The sequence below is a fragment of the Clupea harengus genome, unplaced genomic scaffold (assembly GCF_900700415.2).
Source record: "Clupea harengus unplaced genomic scaffold, Ch_v2.0.2, whole genome shotgun sequence".
Taxonomy (NCBI): domain Eukaryota; kingdom Metazoa; phylum Chordata; class Actinopteri; order Clupeiformes; family Clupeidae; genus Clupea; species Clupea harengus.
In genome coordinates this window covers 2,624-24,987 of record NW_024880395.1, presented here as the reverse complement: position 1 = coordinate 24,987, position 22,364 = coordinate 2,624, and the positions used below count along the sequence as shown (strand labels likewise).

Below are 22,364 nucleotides of genomic sequence, written 5' to 3'. Positions count from 1 at the left end.
CCATCTCAAGGGTTACTCAAACATAATACTACTTTTCCTGATTAAGATACAGAAGACATTGGTGCATTGTCAGAAATGCAAATCAGAACTCCATTACACACATCCACACAAAGCATAACGAATCAGAGGCTTTTATTAATGAGAATCATGTCTCCATATTCAAGTGCTCTCCTTAAATTTTCCCCAAGTTGAAATCCTGCCTGGAAGACAAATAAAATGCACCATTAACATCTTGTTTAGATTCAACTTTAATTGAAACATAATTCAATATATGAAGCCACTTACCTTGTGAAATATTTCAAAGAGGAACCTGGCTTCCAGTAAATCTTTTGTTCATGATGAAGCCGCAACGGTTTCCAGTAATCCTTAAACTGAGAAGATCCAAGTGGCACAAAATAATTGTCGTTAGCACCAGAACTAGAGTAGTGAGGAGAGGGTTTTTTTTTGGAAGACCCAACACTCTGAGGATGAGGTTTTGATGACTCAGGATCAAAAGGCACTTTTGAGTGCTTATCCCCAACAGCGGCCTTCGCAGGGACCGTTTGATGCCAATATTGCGTCTGTGAAACTCCCAGTGGCTCCCTCTGGGTCAGTTCTGAAGTTGAAGGTTTTGACTGTGTGGAATGCACTCGAGGGGAATCTGAAGAGAAAGATCTGAAGGGATCTGGGAGATGCTGGGACCATGGGTAAGGCACAGACTTTTGTGTAGGTTTAGAGCTAGGTGGCGTTGATATTAGGCCCTTGTGAAATTGAGAGCTTGGAGCCTCTGTATTAAAGGCAGAAGTAATTGACGGGTGGGCAAGGGAAGTTAGAGACTCAGGAAGTGTACATGGTTTAGAAGTGGGTGGAGGGTAAGGCACAAAGTACGGAGTCTGGAACGATGGATAAGGAGCAGGGTCCTTCACAGGGCTCTGAGGTTTCAAAATGGGATATTTGGCTTCCTGGACACTAGGCAAGCCTAAAGTTTTTACAGTGGTGCTTTCAGGATTGTTCGTTGGAATATCAGGACCTGAGCTGGAGGTCAATTTGGGGTTAGGTAAATTATAAGGATATTGAAACCACTGGTGAGGCAGGGGATCTTTCACAGGTTGGATGCTGGGGGATTTGGAAGCAGACTGCTGGGTTAATTGCACACTGTTGGGTGGATGCTGAAAGTGCTGGTCATTTACAGGGGTGTACATGTACGAACTCCGGGAGGGAGGATCAATCTGATTGGTTGAAGGTGAAATGGGTTTCACGGTTGGATCAGATTTGGATATGAGCATACGTTTGGCATCCTGTTCCTGGTAAGAAACTCTTTGCAGAGAGGGAGTTGGGGATGTTGGCTTGTAGGTTGCATTCAAAAATGGATACAGCAGTTGTTTGTTGGTTAGGGAATGACTAAAGTGTTGCTGAATAAACGAAGGTTCCTTGCCACTGGTGGCTGGCTGAACCATCTGACCTAACACAGGACCAAAGTAATTGTGATGGTGGTGATGCTGGTGAAAGGACAAGGCCAGTGGACAGCAGTTGGAATAGGCAACAGTACAGACAGTGGAACAGTGTGTAGGTTGATGAAACACACGATTAGGAGGCGCAGGCCCCTCTGGTGCAGTTTTCATTTCAGTTTGTTGTGAATATGCTGGTTCTATGAACATAGGGGTAGGTACAAGATTAGGGTTTTGAACGACAGGATGAGAACCTGGAGTGTAAGACAGAGGGGCCTCAGAATACTTTGTATTTCTTGTAGGTGGTTTTGGTTCGATTGGGAATGATGAAGGGGGGTAGTGAGATTGTGGATATGCTGGAACTTTGGGTGCTTGAGTAGTAAGGGGTGCTGGAGACTGCACAGGTTCAGGGGTATAAATGGGCATGCTTTTGGAAGGATATTCAACAGGTGCTGGTTTCTTAGGGTAAACTGGGTACAAAGGTGCCTGTGTAGACGGGGGACCTGGTCTTTGTGGATGCTGTGGCTCTACGGAATGCTCCGGTTTAGGGCTCGCAGCAGCAGGGTCAGGCTGAGGGTGAGGCAGGTCAAACCCGGGATGGAACGGATAGAAAGGGAATTGTTCTGGAGACTGCACAGGTTCAGGGGTATAAAGGGGCATGCTTTTGGAAGGATATTCAACAGGTGCTGGTTTCTTAGGGTAAACTGGGTACAAAGGTGCCTGTGTAGACGGGGGACCTGGTCTTTGTGGATGCTGTGGATCCTCAACAGGTGCTGGCTTCTTAGGGTAAACTGGGTACAAAGGTGCCTGTGTAGACGGGGGACCTGGTCTTGGTGGATTCTGTGGCTCTACGGAATGATCCGGTTCAGGGCTCGCAGCAGCAGCATCAGGCTGAGGGTGAGGCAGGTCAAATCCGGGATGGAACGGATAGAAAGGGAATGGTTCTGGAGACTGCACAGGTTCAGGGGTATAAAGAGGCATGCTATTGGAAGGATATTCAAACGGTGTTGGTTTCTGAGGGTAAACTGGGTACAAAGGTGCCTGTGTAGACGGGGGACCTGGTCTTTGTGGATGCTGTGGATCCTCAACAGGTGCTGGCTTCTTAGGGTAAACTGGGTACAAAGGTGCCTGTGTAGACGGGGGACCTGGTCTTGGTGGATTCTGTGGCTCTACGGAATGATCCGGTTCAGGGCTCGCAGCAGCAGCATCAGGCTGAGGGTGAGGCAGGTCAAATCCGGGATGGAACAGATAGAAAGGGAATGGTTCTGGAGACTGCACAGGTTCAGGGGTATAAAGAGGCATGCTATTGGAAGGATATTCAAACGGTGTTGGTTTCTGAGGGTAAACTGGGTACAAAGGTGCATGTGTAGACGGGGGACCTGGTCTTTGTGGATGCTGTGGATCCTCAACAGGTGCTGGCTTCTTAGGGTAAACTGGGTACAAAGGTGCCTGTGTAGACGGGGGACCTGGTCTTTGTGGATGCTGTGGATCCTCAACAGGTGCTGGCTTCTTAGGGTAAACTGGGTACAAAGGTGCCTGTGTAGACGGGGGACCTGGTCTTTGTGGATGCTGTGGATCCTCAACAGGTGCTGGCTTCTTAGGGTAAACTGGGTACAAAGGTGCCTGTGTAGACGGGGGACCTGGTCTTTGTGGATGCTGTGGCTCCTCAACAGGTGTTGGCTTCTTAGGGTAAACTGGGTACAAAGGTGCCTGTGTAGACGGGGGACCTGGTCTTTGTGGATTCTGTGGCTCTACGGAATGCTCCGGTTCAGGGATCGCAGTAGCACCATCAGGCTGAGGGTAAAATCTGGGATGGAACGGATAGAAAGGGAATGGTTCTGGAGACTGCACAGGTTCAGGGGTATAAAGAGGCATGCTATTGGAAGGATATTCAAACGGTGTTGGTTTCTGAGGGTAAACTGGGTACAAAGGTGCCTGTGTAGACGGGGGACCTGGTCTTTGTGGATGCTGTGGATCCTCAACAGGTGCTGGCTTCTTAGGGTAAACTGGGTACAAAGGTGCCTGTGTAGACGGGGGACCTGGTCTTGGTGGATTCTGTGGCTCTACGGAATGATCCGGTTCAGGGCTCGCAGCAGCAGCATCAGGCTGAGGGTGAGGCAGGTCAAATCCGGGATGGAACAGATAGAAAGGGAATGGTTCTGGAGACTGCACAGGTTCAGGGGTATAAAGAGGCATGCTATTGGAAGGATATTCAAACGGTGTTGGTTTCTGAGGGTAAACTGGGTACAAAGGTGCCTGTGTAGACGGGGGACCTGGTCTTTGTGGATGCTGTGGATCCTCAACAGGTGCTGGCTTCTTAGGGTAAACTGGGTACAAAGGTGCCTGTGTAGACGGGGGACCTGGTCTTTGTGGATGCTGTGGATCCTCAACAGGTGCTGGCTTCTTAGGGTAAACTGGGTACAAAGGTGCCTGTGTAGACGGGGGACCTGGTCTTTGTGGATGCTGTGGCTCCTCAACAGGTGTTGGCTTCTTAGGGTAAACTGGGTACAAAGGTGCCTGTGTAGACGGGGGACCTGGTCTTTGTGGATTCTGTGGCTCTACGGAATGCTCCGGTTCAGGGATCGCAGTAGCACCATCAGGCTGAGGGTAAAATCTGGGATGGAACGGATAGAAAGGGAATTGTTCTGGAGACTGCACAGGTTCAGGGGTATAAAGGGGCATGCTTTTGGAAGGATATTCAACAGGTGCTGGCTTCTTAGGGTAAACTGGGTACAAAGGTGCCTGTGTAGACAGGGGACCTGGTCTTTGTGGATTCTGTGGCTCTACGGAATGCTCCGGTTTAGGGCTCGCAGCAGCAGGGTCAGGCTGAGGGTGAGGCAGGTAAAATCCGGGATGGTACGGATAGAAAGGGAATTGTTCTGGAGACTGCACAGGTTCAGGGGTATAAAGAGGCATGCTATTGGAAGGATATTCAAACGGTGTTGGTTTCTGAGGGTAAACTGGGTACAAAGGTGCCTGTGTAGACGGGGGACCTGGTCTTTGTGGATGCTGTGGATCCTCAACAGGTGCTGGCTTTAGGGCTCCAGCTAAGGCGGTGGTTGGGGATTCGGGACGAGCAGTGGCTATTGCATGTATAGTAGAAGGCTGAGATGGACAAGAGATTTTGAAGTCTCCCCCAGCTACTACCTCAAAGGTTAACATGCCATCCTGAAAAGAAATTGTAAGTGTTATGAGGTTTTCATAAATTCAAGATTCAGCAAGTAGAAAGAACATCGTTTGCTTCCTAGCATATTGAGTCATCAAAATGCAAAGTTAACCATCTTAAAAAATATAAGAAACAAGTCATTTACAGCAGCTTTAACAAACCCCAAATTGTTCCAGTCCCTAAAATCATACCTGTTCTTTAATACACGGCAAATATGGGGCAGATATAATTACTCCTTCAGGATGTTCAACAACACTGAAGCCACACTGGGAGGATATCTTCATCAAGGACTCCCACTTACTGTTGACTAGAGAAATAGTTATACCCTCCAGATATGTTCTTTTCACATACAAAGCTAGCACACCAAAGGCTTTTGAAGTAGTAAAGCAAACTGTGACAAACATTTTGGAGCACATACACAAGCAGAAGTGGCATGACCCTTACCCTTCACATGAACATCTTTAACAGAGGAAGAGGATTCAATTTCCACAGTCATTCCACTAACGTGGCAAGACGCAGAGGGAGGCTTTGGAGCTATGCTTGGGCAGGCCATTCTCACAGGCAAGCCATAGATAAACAGAGGTAATACATAATTCGACCCCTGAGAAAGCATTTGAAATTAACATTAGAAATGGCATCGCAACACATTTTCAATACCAACCACAGAAAAAAATATCGCACTGTGTACCTCTTCAGCTACAAAACAGCCATCATACGGTGTACTGAAAACCAAATCCCTCCAGCTCTTCCTGACAGAGTAGCCACAGACTGAAGGCATTTGTGATAATGAGAGTGGGTGTGCATTTCCTGGGAAGAGAGAAGGACAGGAGAAAAATCTGAATCAAATCCAGATAGCAAAAGGCCAGTGGACCACGGTCAACCCAGTGGGAGAAGAACTGGCGATCCGCTGGTCTTTTGTGCATAGGTTTTCAGGTAGTGTACTGGTGACTTAAACGGCCCACTTTTTTGCCACTTGCTTTAAAAACTTTTTTTTCTATATTTATTTTTATACTTCATTAATCTTCACCAACCCTTCACATTTTATAGATGTACAAGTGTGTTATACAAGTATTTCATTGATCAAGTCATTTTTCAACTTGAGAGCCTTCTAGTGCTAGACTAGGCCAAGGATATGATTTAGAAATTCCAGGACTTGCTAACTCATTTTCTTAATGTCCACAACCAGTTAAACTAATGATGGTGGCCCAACAGACCACCAGTGGGGTGCTGACCAAAATCCACCAGTGGACCATTATCCTTACCACCTGGGACAGTGGTGCTTAATAAATACTACAAAACGAGTGTAGGCCCTACCTCTGTCCACAAGAAAAGAGAACTGCGAAGAAGCAGCTCCATGGAGTTTGAGGGTCATGGAATCCTCAACACATTCAACCTTTGGTTTCATTCCTAGTAATCGGTCTACAGCAGGGGTCCTCTTGTTCCCCTGGCTAAACACTCCTTCAACACCAAGTTCTGATTCCTTTACTGATATGAAAAATTGACCACCATTAGTTTAGAGTAGTGATTATGTTACTGATATGCTTGTAAAGCTTCTGACCTTAAACAAATAAAGTTTAAAACCCTTTATATTACTTAACACTGCATCACTATTACATACGCTTTATTTTACTGATGATGCTGCCAGTAACAGAAAAGGTTGCCTTTCCAGATTATGATGGCTTCAGAATGACATGGACCCACTACTCACCCATGGAATAGGAGTCGGACTGATAATCAGTGTCGTCATCAAAAGGTCCGCCGAACAATTCGGTATCCCTAGCGATAGGTTTTCCCTCATCAATCAGATTCAGCTTTTTGGCTCCAATAGTTAAATGCCCGTAGTATAATACCCGTTCAATCGACGGCTCCGATGAATTCCTCGCGTGGATTGTATCGTCTTGTCTAGTGACTCCAGCCGTCGTTTGAGATTGTAATACTTTTTTTAAATCTTTCAGACTTCTACAACAACCAAGAGTGATAAGTGTAAACCACAACACCCACACCAGTGCGTTTTGCCGCTGTATCGTCGCCATTCCAAAATAAAAATGTTTGCGCGCACACACACACCACACCACTTCAGTGTGTTGTATACTCACGTCACCGTGTAAATCTTAGGCTATATGTGTGTAAGCAAGCCTACAATTCACTGGATAATTAGCATTAATTGCATTCGCGTAGCAATGACGTTGAAGTAGGCTACTTGCTAAGTGGTTCATTACAAGTGCATTCCACCTGAGCTACAAAAGACAGCCCCCTACATTGAGTAAGTTTAATTGGACCGTGTGTTTGTGTGCAGGCGCTAAATATGCTTCGCTTGAGAAGGTCGAAGTTAATGAAAGTGTGAGATGGCACCAAACGACATGTCAATAGCGCACCAAAATCTTAAGTCATTTCGCGTGTTATCACTACACATGTTTTGCTTTCCGCATGTCATTTCACGCCATATAGTCTCAACTGACTTATATTGTGCAGAGACGACGTATTCATTTATCAATTTACAAATCTCCGACAAATTGCGAAGAAATATGAAGTGGTGGAGCGGTTTTCATCAGAGCCCTTTTTCGTCAATGCCTCGGGCTCATGTGAAAGACGGTTAACACCGCAAACCCCCCCCTAATTAATTAAAACAAGTTTGGTAAACACTGTTCTACTCCCGTTACACCTTCATATTCTTTGGAGGATCAAAAATTTAAATTAAATGACAGAGGGCTTTAGGCTAGGCACTTCGCATTAAACGTATTTTGTCACAATTTGCATATGAAACACTCACTTCCTAAATCATTTTGCGTACCATACAATCCCTAAGCAAACCTTGTCGTAATGAGCTATTGGACATGCCTAAAAGGCCTAGATCTACAATGGCGCGGGTAGTAAAACGTCATCACTGCTATGGTCTTCGTAAGCTGCGTCTGCGCAATTGCCGCCCCCCTTATGTACTTTAAGGTTTATTCCTGATTAACAGGGAGTTTTTCCTTGCCACTGTCACCATTGTGCTTGCTCTAAGGGGGGGTTTAGGCCCTGTGCTCTGTAAAGCACCTTAAAACAATTGTATTGTTTTGGCGCCATAGAAATAAATGTATTTGAATTGAGTGTGCCTACTTTGAGGTAGCAGTGGAAAACATCCACTAAAAGACAGACCATGTAAGTGCACGTGTATGCGTTAATATTGACATGAACAGTAGGGGTGTAAAAAATAACCGATACGTATCGATATCCGTTTTTAGCGTGTAAGATACGACTACATCGATGCGTGAAGTCCCGTATCAGTATTAAAATTACATGAACCGGTCTTTGCCCGATTTAAAAGTTATGAATCGGTTCACAAGCGTTTGTCTCTCCGTTTTTTTGCTACACAAATCACAAAACACTCGCTGACCTGTTGCATTTGATCTGTCAGAACAATTACAGCCTGTCATTGGCCAAAGCCCGCATAGCATAAACCAATCAGGCTGTATTCTCACAAATAACGCCAAGACCGGAGAGAATGACAGATTTCAACTAGCTGCGGTAGTCATTTCAATGGCCAATGCTATGCTAGCTACCCTATTCATTTCAATGGCCTATGCTATGCTAGCTACTTCAGCCAAGGAAGATACATCGTTGTTGATTGCGTGTTTCTACAGACATTCTCGGATTTAAATAATTATAATAATAATAATAATAATAATAAATAGGAGAATATTTGTATCATTAACAATTATGTTTAACATTTATAGTCATAATTCCGAGACCGAGCCATCGTGATGTCCTAACATAAATAAAATCACTAGGCTATTTGAACACTGCAAATGGCAGTGAATAAATAAATAAATAAGCACTAAACTCAATCGCGTGGATATAGACATAGTGGAATAGAATGGACACATCTACATTCTGCAACAGTACCTCCACCTCTTCCCTGGTGAAATTAGGTCTGGGTTTACTGGTGCTTGCTTTGAAATGATTTTGATCAGTCTCTGAAGTTGCTTTCGCTTGCCTGTGCAGGTTAAACTAGCATGCCCTAATAAGGAGCTGGCGGGGCGTTTCTTTATGCTAGTTCAGGTGCATGAGAAAGCGCTTTCAATTAAGAAAAGCGTTCATGAATCCATCGGAGATCTTTTCTGAGGTTGGTAAGAAGATATTAATAAATAATAATATTTATTATACGGCTCTTCAGAATGTTCCAAAAAGTTCCGTTGATTTGAATGGGCCATCCCAACGTTCGCCGGTGAATATTTCCTGATATTCACCGCTGCGAAAAGATATTGACCGCTGTCATTGGCAACGGGTTTTTTTGCTTCTAATTCACATCTTTCATATCATTCCGCAAGTAGTCCGGTCATTTAACGTAACAGACTCATTGTAATTTGAAGTCAGCAAGTAATGGGTTGCTACGCAACACCTGAAACTTAAAAGTTCTGTTTGCTTGAAGAACTATTTATTTCTTAGCGGAAATCACGAAACGGCAACTAAATCATTAAAAAGAGGTATTTTGGAGGAATGTCTTCTATAGTTTTTGGCAAGTAACCGTATAATAAGCGGGATAATGTATTGTCCGTCGGTCATTATCCAAAAATAAATCCCTTCAGGACGAAATAACACCCCTCCGCTGCGCGTCGGGGTGTTGTTCGCCCCGTCGGGATTTATTTTTGGATAATGACCTCCGGACAATACATTATCCCTTACATAATATACTCTCTGTTAATAAGACACTTAAGAAAATGTTCGAGAATGAGGTCCATTGTTTCATCACAACACAACTGTTTTCAATTATTGAACTGCATCGAATCGCATCGAATCGAATCGTACTGAATCGTTTTTATCAACATGCATCTTTTCTTGTATCGTATCGTGCCCATGTATCGAGATACGAATCGGATCGTCTTTGTCATGAGAGATTTACACCCCTAATGAACAGTAATACTCAACACAGACATTAAGTCTCAATTCATGTACAGGTGACAGACAAAGGTCATTGTGTTGAGGCTGAGCTGCATGGCAGCAAAGGAGACATGAAGAAAAACCAGCAACAGCCTTGATTTCTTTTTATTTGCGCATGACATGCTTCTTTAAAATGGCAGTCCATATACTTATTGATAGGTTACATCTTTTTACGTCCTACAGGACCCTCAATCATTTTCGAGGGGAAATGCATGTGTCCCCCTCAATACTTATGGATGAGGTAACATCTAGGCAGCAGATCACTTTTTTAATGCATGGATGTCACATGCAAGTTTGTGCCACACTTGTGCCACATCATGACCTCTGCATGTCCAGAATATTTGCACTTCATGGACCTGAAGCCCACAAGGTGCATGATTGTAAATGAGGTCAAATTGTTTCCGCTTTTGTGTTTGTTTATCCGTGACCATCACCAGGTTCAGTACAGTACAGTAATTCAGTACTTCTGTACTGCACTGTTGATTCACATTCACTACATACATTATGTTTTTAGATCAAGTGGAGAGGTGGGAACCAGGTTGGCAGAGGCTCCACCTTGGGTGAGGAGGTGGAGCAAGTGAATAGCTTTGTGTCTGGTCTTGCCATGACAAGGTTAGTGGGTAAGTATCATTGCATTGATATTTGAATTTGTATTATTTGCTCATAGTTTGTGTAATACACTTTTTTGCGCATTGTTTAATGAAAGGATCTAACATCTCCTAGCATGCAGACATGCTCACATCAGTGTATGGCATGGAACAAAACAAAAGAGCACAGCATGTGTTGTACTGCACTCACAATTGTATTGTAACAAATACTAGCATAGACTCACCATGCATGATAAGGTGTCCAAAACACTTGGACCGGCACCACTCTGTGAAAATGAAGTTTCATAAGCAGGAGCGCGAAAAGGGGGTTGCTGGTGGGTTGAAAAAATGTTTATTGTGCTTATGATGGATATAACATATATAAATTGTGTTTAGCCAAATAAAATAAAAACCCCACTAAGATACATTTTTATTTTAACATTTCGTTGACGAGTGACCGATTCCTCCTCCAGCCGGAAATACTTCCAATCCCGCTACACAAGCATTACTGTCGCAATGGTGTTGCGAGTTTTTTTTGGAGTAGCATAGTTAAGAAGAGTAAAATTAGCGATGTACAGTCTGTTCAAATGGAGAAGGACATGGACGTCAACAACAACGATGACGACAGAAATCATTCCCTGTGGTGATTTATTCAATGGGATTTCAAGAGTAACGCCATACCCAAGAGTTATTGAGCATATAGATCAATTGTTGCTTTATCTGACTTTCTGTGCTTTATTATGTTTCATTTCTACGTATTCATTGATTGTTAAGAAAATCTTTGGGCACAGGCTATTCTATTCTACTCATTTTAGGCCAACAGTAAGGCTATATTTTTATTAGGCCTATATCTTTTCTTCTTAATCTGTGGATGTCTAGATGAAGGAGCAAATTAACAAACTTTCTTCGTTCTTCCTTTATTGTTGTTGTGAATGTTATGAATGTTTATAATTTATGCAGATCTGGAACATGCCACATTATAAAATAGGGGGATCTGATGACTGAATCCCAAAAGGATCTGTATGAAGGTTGAGTTAATGGGTGCCAATCGCCACAGATTGTCCGGTAAGAACAATGATGGATGTCAAAGATATTCCCAATGATGATGGATTTTATTTAGGGCTGTCAAAGTTAACGCTTTAATCTATGAGATTATTGTGGCCTAGATTAATGCGATCAAATATTTTAACGCAGTTAACGCAACTTTGTTTACTTCCGGTGTGCGTTGACCCCGACACGAAACCGCCGCGTGCCTGCAATCAGTTAGATAGGAGAGACGGTAGTTGAAGATGGAGAGAGCTGAGGGATTGTTGGGCGAAAAGTTTCTGTTTAAGAGGCAAAATGACGGAACAATCGACAAAACTAAAATTGTATGTAGCATTTGTCAAGCTGAATTTCGCTATCACAGAAGCAGCTCGTCTTTAAGTTATCACCTTAATGCATACACCCGACAGAAAGCAGTCCCGGGTTAGATGGTCGCCAACCCACACGCCACGACTTCTCTAGGAAAATAACTAGACCAGTCCGTGAAAAGGTTACCAACTGCTACCAGCAGTTTGGGTTGCCGGTGACTGTCGGCCGATAGGCCCATCAACATAGTTGAAGACAGTGGGCTGACTGAAGTGATTTCGAATTGCTTCAGGGGACAATTCTTACGATTTCCCGTCGAGGGGCCACTTTTTGGACATAAAACTGTATTTCCAAAGGAGGCGCACCTGAGTAAAAGCGCAGATTACCGGTGCTGGGAGGGTATAAGGGAAAGTGGGTGTTCGTTGCAAAGAGATGGGAGGAGATGCGTAAAGTGCGCCTAATTGTGTATTAGTAACGAAACAAGGGGTGTTTTAGCATGACATATCAGCTGCTAAATGAAAACTATGTGCCTGCGAGAAATTTGAAAAATACGAACATCAGAAATGTTATTTGTTTTTATGTTTATTTTTTATATATCATTTAATATAGGCATATACAAACTGTCCCACCAGCTAGCTGTTACCCAGAATCACCGCTCATATGGTTTAAACCGTATTTTCACTTCATTTTAAAGCACACTGAGTACAGTGCACACCTTCTGCGTAGGAGTAACGGGTATCTTCAGGAAAAGTACTTGTACTCGAAGTACACTAACTAAACTACCGGTAAGTAAATTGTAGAGACAGAGCAGCATATTCATTTCACCTTCCATGTTTATTTTGACGTTATAGCCTCTAGAGCGCAAGCTACCCCCAGTGCCATGGCAACCAAACGTCTGAAAACTTCAGGTTCCCCTGTCCAGGCTACAACTCCAGTTTTCAAATGTATCCGCCTATGGCAGCGTTTTTGAAAAGCCTGGTTTTCAGTGCTGGAATACGCCGTTTTAAAGTAAGGGGTGTTGTGTATTCCTACAAGACTATTTAACGGGATGCTATGGAGCAGTTAACCTGGCTATTAAGTATCCTAGCTATCTCTAGCTTAGGGAACCATCTTAACAGTTTGCAGTTGTCTGTGTGTGATTAACTAATATATGTGTGAATATGAACTTGTGAACATAAACTCGTTAATATGAAACTGCACAGGCACCCTGGGGGTAACCATAGCAACCCAGAAACTCAATGTTCGCTGAAAATATTAATTTCCCCAAATCAGCTCACCAATAAAAGACAGTCTTGAATTCAAAGTGATCACAACTTTTAGTGTGGACGGAAGGGCTAAACGGAGAAATATTTACGAGTTTCTATATTTACCCGGGTTAGTTTGCTGTAACCTCGTGAACCAAAAGCTCTAATTCTAATTCATCATCCATGGTGGCAGGAACACGCAGGCTCTTCCTTCCCTATTTTAGCAGAGCGCTAAATAACACTAATGGGCGGTGTTAGGCGCTGATTACGACGAGGTTCTAAATACCACGGAAAAATACCATGCGGTATATGCGGTTTGGCAAAAGCGCAGATTAAGCTGCGGTCGCAATGTTAGTAAATGAGGCCCTTAGTCACAGATGCTTTTATCCAAAGCGACGTACAAAGAAGAAAACAATCAAGCTACGAGCAATAGAGACCTAGTGTAACAATAAATACTATTTTACATAAGAAATTAAAAAGTGCAGGAATGTAACTACTGTAAGTGCGAGTTAAGTACTAATTAGAGGAGATAGCATTCGAGGAAGGATACGGAGTGGTAGGAAAGGGAAGAGGAAGGGAGAGGAGGGTGCACGTTAGGAGAGGAGGTGCTCTCTGAAGAGTTGGGTCTTCAAGAGCTTCTTAAAGGTAGAGAGGGATGCCCCTGCTCTGGTAGTGCTAGGCAGCTCGTTCCACCAACGTGGAACTACGAATAAGAATAATCTAGATTGCCGTACTTGCACAGTCGGCAGTGCTAAACGATGCTCATTACACGAAGGCAGCATCCTGGGGGTAACATTTGCCCTTACAAAAGCATTTAAGTAGGTGGGAGCAGAACCAGCATTCACTCTGTAAGCAAGCATAAGTGACTTGAACTTGATGCAAGCAGCTACAGGCAGCCAGTGGAGCTCAATGAGTAGCGGGCTGACGTGTGCCCTCTTCGGTTGGTTGAACACCAGACGCGCCACCGCGTTCTGGACCATCTGTAGTGGTTTCACCACACATACCAGCAGGCCCGTTAGGAGGGCGTTGCAGTAGTCAAGGCGTGAAATCACCAAGGTTTATATTTTGGTGTTGAGATGAACAGCAATACTGATTATTTCAAATATGACTATTTCAGTTTTGTCCTTATTCAGCAGGAAATTGGAGTCATCCAACTGTTATACTTTGGTCAATGCATTGACAAAGTTATTCTAGGGGACCATAGTCAAGGTCAGAGAGCTATGCAAGTTTGTACTCACTCAGAAGTGACAGCTTTTGAGTAAGGGGCAATTTGTGCATAATTTATAGAACATTGTGCTATTTTAGGATTACTAACTCTCGCGTTCAATTATGCTAGAAATATTTGTACGTTCAAGGGCCCATGATTTGCGTAATGACTTTTGATATCGAGCACTTTTTATTAGGCTATTAAAGGATTTATTGAGGTTTCATGCTTGATATGAGCATGTGTGACATAGGTAATGCCTCTTTGATATGAACAATTTTTTTACTGACATAATACTAAGGCTTTTTAAATATCGTCCTTTCTGTTTTGCTTAATAGCCGTATACTTCTCAAATTATTTGATGTTTGAAATAAGGCCTCGGGTTGGACTCACTATTAAGCTAACTCAGTCTAATCACCACTGCTGTGCTGGACAGTGCTCTGCCGGATGGGGCACCATGCAAGAAGTGATAATGGTGCGAGGGGTAATGTGCGATGGGTGAAGTAGGCTAGTCCATTTATTATGGAGTGGACTGAACTCGGGTCAATAGACACCGTAAACCAGAGCTCTTAAAACAACAACAAAAAAGTGTCAGATCGACTTGACGTGGTCCTGTGGGCTGTGATTCCCTAGGAAGACCTGGGGGGTATTCCAGTAGCCTACATGGTTTAGTGACAAAGCTGGGTAAGTTAACTCAGAGTGGTTAACCTATTAGAATAGCCCTATGGCTTTATTCTCCTACTAAAACAAAGCTATAGGGCTCCTCTTTCAGGAGGTTTACCACTTTGATTTAAGTTACCCAGGTTTGTCACTAAACCACACACTTGCAATACCCCCAACTGTTGCACACCCAGAGCATGCCCCAGGTACTAAAACATCTGCTAATCCTGATTTTTGCATCTCGATATTGTAACTATCTATTTAAACTATTTGGAAAACTGTCCAAATGTGATTTCAATGTGGAACTGCATCAAATATAAAACAATCTGCAGAGGCATAATACATGTACAGTGCACACAAAGCTTATGGCCTTGTCCACACAACCTTAACTTAACCCATGAGATCTCCACTTTTCAAATGTAATATATTCTGATAACAGATACATGTACTTGCTTACAGCTGGCCTCATGTCATTTCAACTACCCTACAGTCCTCTAAATGATTTTGCTTTTAGCAAACCAACAGCTACCTCTAAAGGCTAAATTACTTGTTTGAGTCACATCTACTCATAAATAAATACAACATTTATGATCAACAGAACAAGCAGTGTCACTACCATCATAAATGCGAGACGTGTAAATGTGCACCAAGTTCTCCCTTTTGTTAACCAATATTTTGTCATCAGTTTTATCCTGTTCTTCTGTAACCATTGGTTACTATATAGGCCCTAAACCACGGACTGTTTATTACCGTTTTCTCCTGAAATTTTTAGCCTATATATAATCACTTCACAAAAGATAAAGCTTCAAAAACAAAACATTAAATTACGACCACATATCTTCTGGTTGGAATACATTTATTTGATCTGTCTGTAAACAAGGTGATTAATAAATCATGGCATTTTCTCCATGAAAACAATATTTGTATTATCAACTGCTCCACTGTATTCAGTTGTATGAAAAAAGGGAACAAAAAAACATGGTGACAACTGACAAGTTTAATTTTAATCTGTACATATTCCACAATCCCTGGAAGAGTTTGAGTTTTTAACGCCAATATCCCAAAGTAAGTGCCATTGAAGAAGGTACTCCTTGCAAGGCAGCTAAAATCCATCTCACAGTAGCAACAGATCTACATTATGGCACAGGATACAGCTTTTTGTCCTTTGATTTTCCACAAGACTGACTACAGTGGTCTTATTTCCAACCAACACCACCCAGAAAATTTAGTGTACACAATCTCAGTTTCATATTTATATTTTTTGTCTTTTTAATGTTTTGTACCGTGCTATGACAGTTCCATACATTGCATTTGATGAGAAGAGCACAAGGCAATAAATTCCAAATGGTTTCCTGCACATCATGAATGGACAGTCAAATGCATTTACAGTAACTCATGACAAAGTTGAAACTGACTGCCAATCCATCCACTTATGACATTCATGAGTGAAGATCAAGTATTAAGTGTTATATTCTTTGTAGCACTGATTTGTTTTAGACATGTCAAGTTAAACCTTTTTTTACAGTCATGTGAACTAGTAGAGTTGTAAAGTTTAGTGTTACAACATGAGTGATTATGTGTTTAACATGTTCAGTCAGCAAACAGATTAAGCGAGCAGTCACCCTTTACAACAGTTTAAAGCAATCCTGTTAGTAAACCCCTTGATGCAACAAAAATTGGTCCTATAGAGAAAACTGGACACAAAAAACAGTTACACTGGGATGGCAGCACGTTGTTAAAAAAAAAAAAAAAAAAAAAAAAAGGTACAGGAAGTGGCAAAACAGATTTAAGTGCCTGAGCCATCGTAGCGGTGGAATGTCCTTGTACAGTCCGGGATCCAAGGCTCTTTGGAGGGAAGTAAACCCCTCTTAAATGCTGATCTGCCATCACACCGACACATTCCAACATTATAACAACGACTTAAAAGACCACGTCCGATCACAACAGCAAAAGTATCTGATGCAAGGCATCACTAATCAAATGAGGGTTCGGAGGGTCAGATGGGGTGGGTAGACTTTTGAAGACTTCGCTCCTGAGGCAGACTACAATTGTAGGGTAAACAAATAACAGTTCAATGGTACTGTATGATGAAATGGGTCAGATGGAAGAAAAAGAATGATATTTCACCTAAAGATATGCATGCAGTAAACCCTCCCGTGGCATGCTGTACAACAGGAAGACCATCAGAGCTCAGGAATGGCTCTTAACGTTCGAGAGGCAACAACATCTACCCAAAGCTGTTATGTGCAGCACCATTAGACTAACTATGGGACTAAGCTTCACATCAAATTGCAAAATGTTTCTGGCTAAAAGTCCAAATTGTGGGTGTTTATCAATATCTGAAATCAAACCAAATGCCTGCACAACCAACCTGCCCCCCAAAACCATCAAACATGCTCATTTTTAGTGTGGCACGACAAACAGCTGTCAGGATAAGAACTGACAACTCAGGATAATTTTAAACAGCAATAGGCTAGAGAAGGGAAGGAAGGTGACAGACAAATAAAATGTTTGTAAAAAAGGGGCGGGGGACAAAACCAAAAGACAGACAACAATGCATCTGCTAATCAAGCCTGGTAGTGCCGTCAACATGTTGGGGATAAAGATGTGCTTAAAGAGTGCGCTGCTGTGTGGGTGGATGGGGAGGGGCCACTTTAGTATCCAGATTTCCTCAGGTACTCAGCCATGGTATAGGCTTTCTTGTTGAGCTGCCCTCCATGGACACCTTCTTTTCCCATGACTAAAACCAATGCTAGAGTACACAAGGAAACAAAAAGACCACAAATGAACAAAACCTGAAGAAAAAAAGAAAAGGAAAAAAAAAAAAAAAAAGTTCACCCCCTGCTGAGGGACACAAATAAGGTGACAAAGATTTTAACACCCCACCCCCCACCCCCCAGACATTAACTGTTTTCAGAGAGAAACCTCAACAGCAAAGCTTTTTCTCATTACTGTCCCTCACGTAAAACTAACCAAGCTTTATTACACTAAAACCCTGAATCCCTCAAGTATTTTGCCATTGAGTATGCCTTCTTATTCAATCCGCCTCCATGGACCCCTTCTTTGCCCATAACAAACACCAAGACTGGAAGAGAAAGAGATAGAGAAAAGGGAAAGTTGAGAAAATGCAGAGGTTAAGGAGAGATCAAACAGGACAGTAGGAATTACAACAAGGGTTAACGAGACCGCTTTTTAAAACACATGCAGTTTGCATGCAAAACATGCAAGTTCAGAGAAATGATTTTAGCACACAAAAAGAAAGGTACAGATCAAGTGGTGTAGTTTCTGTAGTGAAAAGGGAGGAAGTGAGAAATGGAATACCCAGGCAAAGAGTTGTACTACGCTAACTTACACCCTGTTCTTCCCTGTAAATGCATGAAAAAAATAAGCTGGTGCATGAAGTGTGACTAGATACACTTCAGTGCTCAATGTGATGCATTTGCAACTGACGTGCTGAATTATCATCACACCCTATTAAACATTAAATGCATCTTATAGTGAACAGCTGTCATACAGACACAGCCCATCACTAGGGGATCATTGAAATGAGTGGAAACAGGATTTATTTGGGGTTGTTATTCTATCTTGAACAGTTCAGAAAATTAAGATTAAACAGTTGAATATCATTAAGGCAGAAATGTATATATATGGGATTATTAATGTTTACTATACATGTTCACCTGGGCCTTCAGACCCCTTAATAGGCTATGCCTTTTATTACAGAACAGGAGAATACTTACTGTTTAAAAGCCAATATTATATTTATTCCATGTGATTATACTAGAATAAACAAGCTAGTTATATTTGTGACATCACATACTTAATTTACTAGCAAGACAATTGTAAGTGCAAATGTCTAGGCTTGACAACTAGTTAAATGTAGCATGGGACTTTGTTTTATGAAAGAATAATCCAGGGTGCATGCAGAGCTGAGAAGCCCTAGCCTATGTAGTGTTCTGGGGAGATTCTAGTCCTTGATTTGTATATAGAAGTTAATTAACAATAACATTTAATAGTAGGAATTGCAACACATTGCATACCCAGACCAGTTATTTACAACTGACCCACATGGCTCCACCTCCACCCAAAACAACAACATAGCTGAGCATAATTGAACTTCCTGGAGGTCTATGAAAGGCTACACAAGCAAATCATGTTCTTTTCATTCCACTATATGTATTGGAGACAAATCGTGAACATGAAACACCATTTATCGCTTTGCAGGAGACTTTACCTTTGCCAGCTCTGCCTACAGTAACGTTGTATGTTGGCTCGCCACCTTGGCTCTTCGTCCTGATGTCCATTGTCCAGTCCCCATCAACTAGAAGGCTATCTCTGATAACAGAGCACTTCTTTTTACCTAAGGTCATGCCACCGGTGAAGAATCCCTCTCTGTCTTTTCCAATAATGACATCTATTTCCTCTGGCTAAACAGGAAAAAGAAAAAAGGCATTTGCGAGTGAGGTGAACATTACACACCATAACAAGTGTACAGAAACGGGAGTGGCATAATTTCATCCTTAAGTCAAGTTCATCAGTCGCTTTTAATGTGCTGCTAAGCTAATACAAAAAAAACTTGCAGGGTCCGATTCATAAAAAGGGTGCTGGCTGACGTGACAGAACCCTTAGTACATCCACTATAGTTGCATCCAATTGATGCGAGTATCAATTATTAAGACTCACTTACGTTACATTAACTGACAACATACAACCATTCAGTAGTTTTGATTATGGTAAACTTTCACTGACAACTCTGATTAACGTCAATAATAATGTAATCAAACATGCCATCATGTTAGCAAGCTACTTTTCAGGTTGTTTTTTTATATCACATCTATGACTTGTTCAAATGTTTAAATTAACGTAACATGGCCTAGTGGGGTTAGCTACATTGTTCATGCAAAACTGCAAGCAAGCAATTATTAAGTCCTAACAAAAAGATAAAATAACATTAGCAATTCGGCTAACCAACTACAACAAAATGGAGGAACCGACGAATTTATTTTGGGGCCAAGAGCCGGCAGTGTCAACCCCCAAGCAATTTATATTACCAACAGGTAATACAATAGCATCATCCGACAGGGTGTTACCTCTGACGCCAATTTGGCAGCTGACATTTGTGTAAACCACCACAATAGATAAAATCGAAGTTAATATTAAAAGATGAGCTGAACCGCAGCGGTCTGACGCCATCTTTGAAGCTAGCTAAGCGGGCTAAATGTTCAGTCAAATACAAAATGCAGTTTATCGCAAAGACACTGTCTATTTTACTTAAAAATATAAGATAACAAAACCCATCAATCCGGTAGGTCAATTTGCTGTTCTCAACAGAGAACATGAGTGGATTCTCAGGCTCATATCAAACGTCTCTATCCATACTAAGCCGGCTAGTCCAGTCATTATTATTCTAGCTAGCAAGCATTAGCTACCAAACCGTGAAAGCGACTAACGTTAGCATGGAAGTCAACTTGAAGGGGCTGTGCATTCAACTTCTTTTGGTCTATGAAGTTCAATCAGTACATTCCCACTTCGGGATTTGGGATGTGTGGAGGTAACGCGAATCCTTAGCTGGATAGACACTTGGAGTTCAATGCGCAAACTGATAACGCAAACTGCAGAGATACTGAACGTTTTGTATCGTAGCCAGTTGGCCAGGTCTACTCCGGCGTTCGACAGACAGCCTCTGAACTAAGTATGCTATCCAACTAGCAACCTTACGGCACAAGTCACTAATGGTAACTTAATTTGATATTTAAGTTATAAAACAATATTGTTCCAAGGTCCCTACATAGAGAGGGTGTCACAATTTGCCCTGTGTACCCTTTCAATTCATCAATAGTTATTCAATGCTAGCTATCCTAGGATAGGTATCTTAGCGGGCCCCATTACCAGGCATGCTCGTATCACTGTTTGGCTACGAAAGAGCGGCCTGAATTGGCTACAAGCAAAATTATTTCAATACGCGTTAAGATGCACTAGCGGTTAGCATAACACGCTTGTCTCGCTCGAAGATCACTTTGTCATGATACCGATGGGGAGCATCAACTATGGTTTAAAAATGTATTAAACATTAAAAACTGGCATTGCAAATTTCACACGAGTTATTCAAGAGGGGCAATTGATAAACAGCTAACTGCCGGCGGAAAACCGGCGCGGGCCAGACACCCCTTGAACGCGTGCTGAACATGACGTTAGCTATCTTACTAGCGATACCACATAACGTGGATGACTTATAATATTGTACATGGCCTTGGTTTAGCTGTTTTTTGCATTCATATGCTAAAATTTCAAAGGCTCACCGTTATGTTAAAAAAGGTACCACCGGCTTGTGCTGCCCAAACGTATTTTGCGTCCGTGTACCCAACAATGGCGGAATCCTGGCAGCTGCCATCAGCCATCAGGTTGTCCACGTAGCTTTGCCAAGACATACTAACGACCTTTACGTAGCTAGAAAACTCTTCACAGAAGGCAAAATAAAAGAATGAAATATCAAACAAGAAATGTTCGTGCAATAGTCCGAAAATAATGTAGGAGTTTCCAATTCTTTCTTGGATCCTGCGCACAGTCAAGTCCTGCCTTGGGCAGTGAAGAAAGCCGATGTAATCAGACAGCGCCAAGAGAGGGTGTAGCCCTATTTAGATCACTCCGCCTGGCAGTTATGCGGTCACTTTCCGCTTTATGACAGTTTACAGCAGCAGCGGAAGAATTGATGCCTGAAATACAATTATTGAAGCTCACTTAAAGTTCTGTCTGTGAATGAGCAAGTCCACAAAGACCACGTTAATAGACATGCATTGTCATACGTAAAATGTAAGAGTGGTGAATGAAACGTGATCAAACAGATGATATACAATTAAAGAAGTGGTGGGCTGTAGGTTATATTGACACAAATTAAATGATAAAGGCCATATTTGATAGCCTAGTTAGTGAAACCACGTGTAACAAAATATCTCACGCAGCATTTTCAGTTCAAACAATTGCGTTTTAAATGATCAGTAATGATTAGAACAGCCTGCTAGCTATATAGGCCTGTATTTATAAACAGTCTAAATCTCCCAAAAACCTTTTAACTGCATGCGAAAAAGTATGAAGAGGCACTGTGTCAAAACTAACAAGAAAACAGTTGTACGTAATAGTTGGTAGGCCTTACGCAACAAAATGCACTTACAGTGTGCGCATACCCTAAATGTGTTTACAAATTTCAAGTCGAATTTTCTCTACTTGAATGCGGCAATAGTTTTAGAAATTACAGGCTACAGTGGGAGAGCTTGTGGATATTTAGTTAATCAGGCTCAAAGAAATGAGTGCATATTTGTGTAGTCTGAGGATTTAATATACTACGTCACTCTGAGCGAAATATAATTTAAATCTGATTTAAATTGATTTAAATTCAAAGCATTGAGCCTAGAAATATAAGATGTAAATTGTAGACACCTACGTAGTGACATTATGTCGCACTGACAATGTTTGATTTTTACGTGAAGACATAGGCTATCTGACAAGGACATCCCATGGCACTTTGATGCCGTCGTGCGAACTTAATAGAAGATAGGTCCCGCAGTCGTAGAAAAATAACGGAGCCTTAAAGTTGCATCTAGTATAATATTTCGTTTTAACGTCATTCCGTTTTCTCTGAGCATTCAATCTTAATTTGTACACGGTTGACACACCACATCTAAACCAGTTTGCTTCTATATCAAACAAAATTAGATTGCTTGCAGTTTTGCTGACAAATGTATCTTGTGCTGGAAATACCACAGATAGATAGATAGATAGATAGATAATATCCTGGGAAACTTCAAATTT

At 42.0% G+C, this 22,364-nt stretch overlaps 2 protein-coding genes across 3 annotated transcripts; both read right to left on the bottom strand.

Moving 5' to 3' along the window:
• Positions 1-1,829: 1,829 nt before the first annotated feature.
• LOC122132039 (proline-rich extensin-like protein EPR1) lies at positions 1,830-6,695 on the bottom strand (the record flags this gene model as incomplete). Its single annotated transcript, XM_042706795.1, has 8 exons — positions 6,302-6,695; positions 5,908-6,078; positions 5,282-5,400; positions 5,038-5,194; positions 4,785-4,900; positions 3,929-4,595; positions 3,155-3,841; positions 1,830-3,067 (listed from the first exon to the last, which is right to left on the bottom strand). Coding segments are annotated over exons 1-8 (3,480 nt in total), but the record flags the coding sequence as incomplete, so codon positions are not given.
• Positions 6,696-15,540: 8,845 nt separating this feature from the next.
• Positions 15,541-21,198, bottom strand: LOC122132038 (profilin-2-like). Of its 2 annotated transcripts, none has more exons than XM_042706793.1 (3): positions 20,858-21,198; positions 18,793-18,985; positions 15,541-17,643 (listed from the first exon to the last, which is right to left on the bottom strand). In XM_042706793.1, exons 1-3 carry the CDS (start codon positions 20,984-20,986, stop codon positions 17,546-17,548), a joined length of 420 nt encoding a protein of 139 aa, XP_042562727.1. In that variant the 5' UTR covers positions 20,987-21,198; the 3' UTR covers positions 15,541-17,545. The 2 variants fall into 2 exon arrangements, with proteins under 2 accessions (XP_042562727.1, XP_042562728.1); XM_042706794.1 differs by having other exon boundaries at positions 15,541-17,310; positions 20,858-21,195.
• Positions 21,199-22,364: the final 1,166 nt, after the last annotated feature.

Excerpts from the sequence above, each read along its gene's own strand:
- LOC122132038 (XM_042706793.1), bottom strand. The coding sequence starts at position 20,986 with ATGTCTTGGCAAAGCTACGTGGACAACCTGATGGCTGATGGCAGCTGC. Across the intron at positions 18,986-20,857 it reads GTACCTTTTTTAACATAACG|CCAGAGGAAATAGATGTCAT; the intron begins GTGAGCCTTTGA and ends TTTCCTGTTTAG. Across the intron at positions 17,644-18,792 it reads TGTAGGCAGAGCTGGCAAAG|TCTTGGTGTTTGTTATGGGC; the intron begins GTAAAGTCTCCT and ends TTTCTCTTCCAG.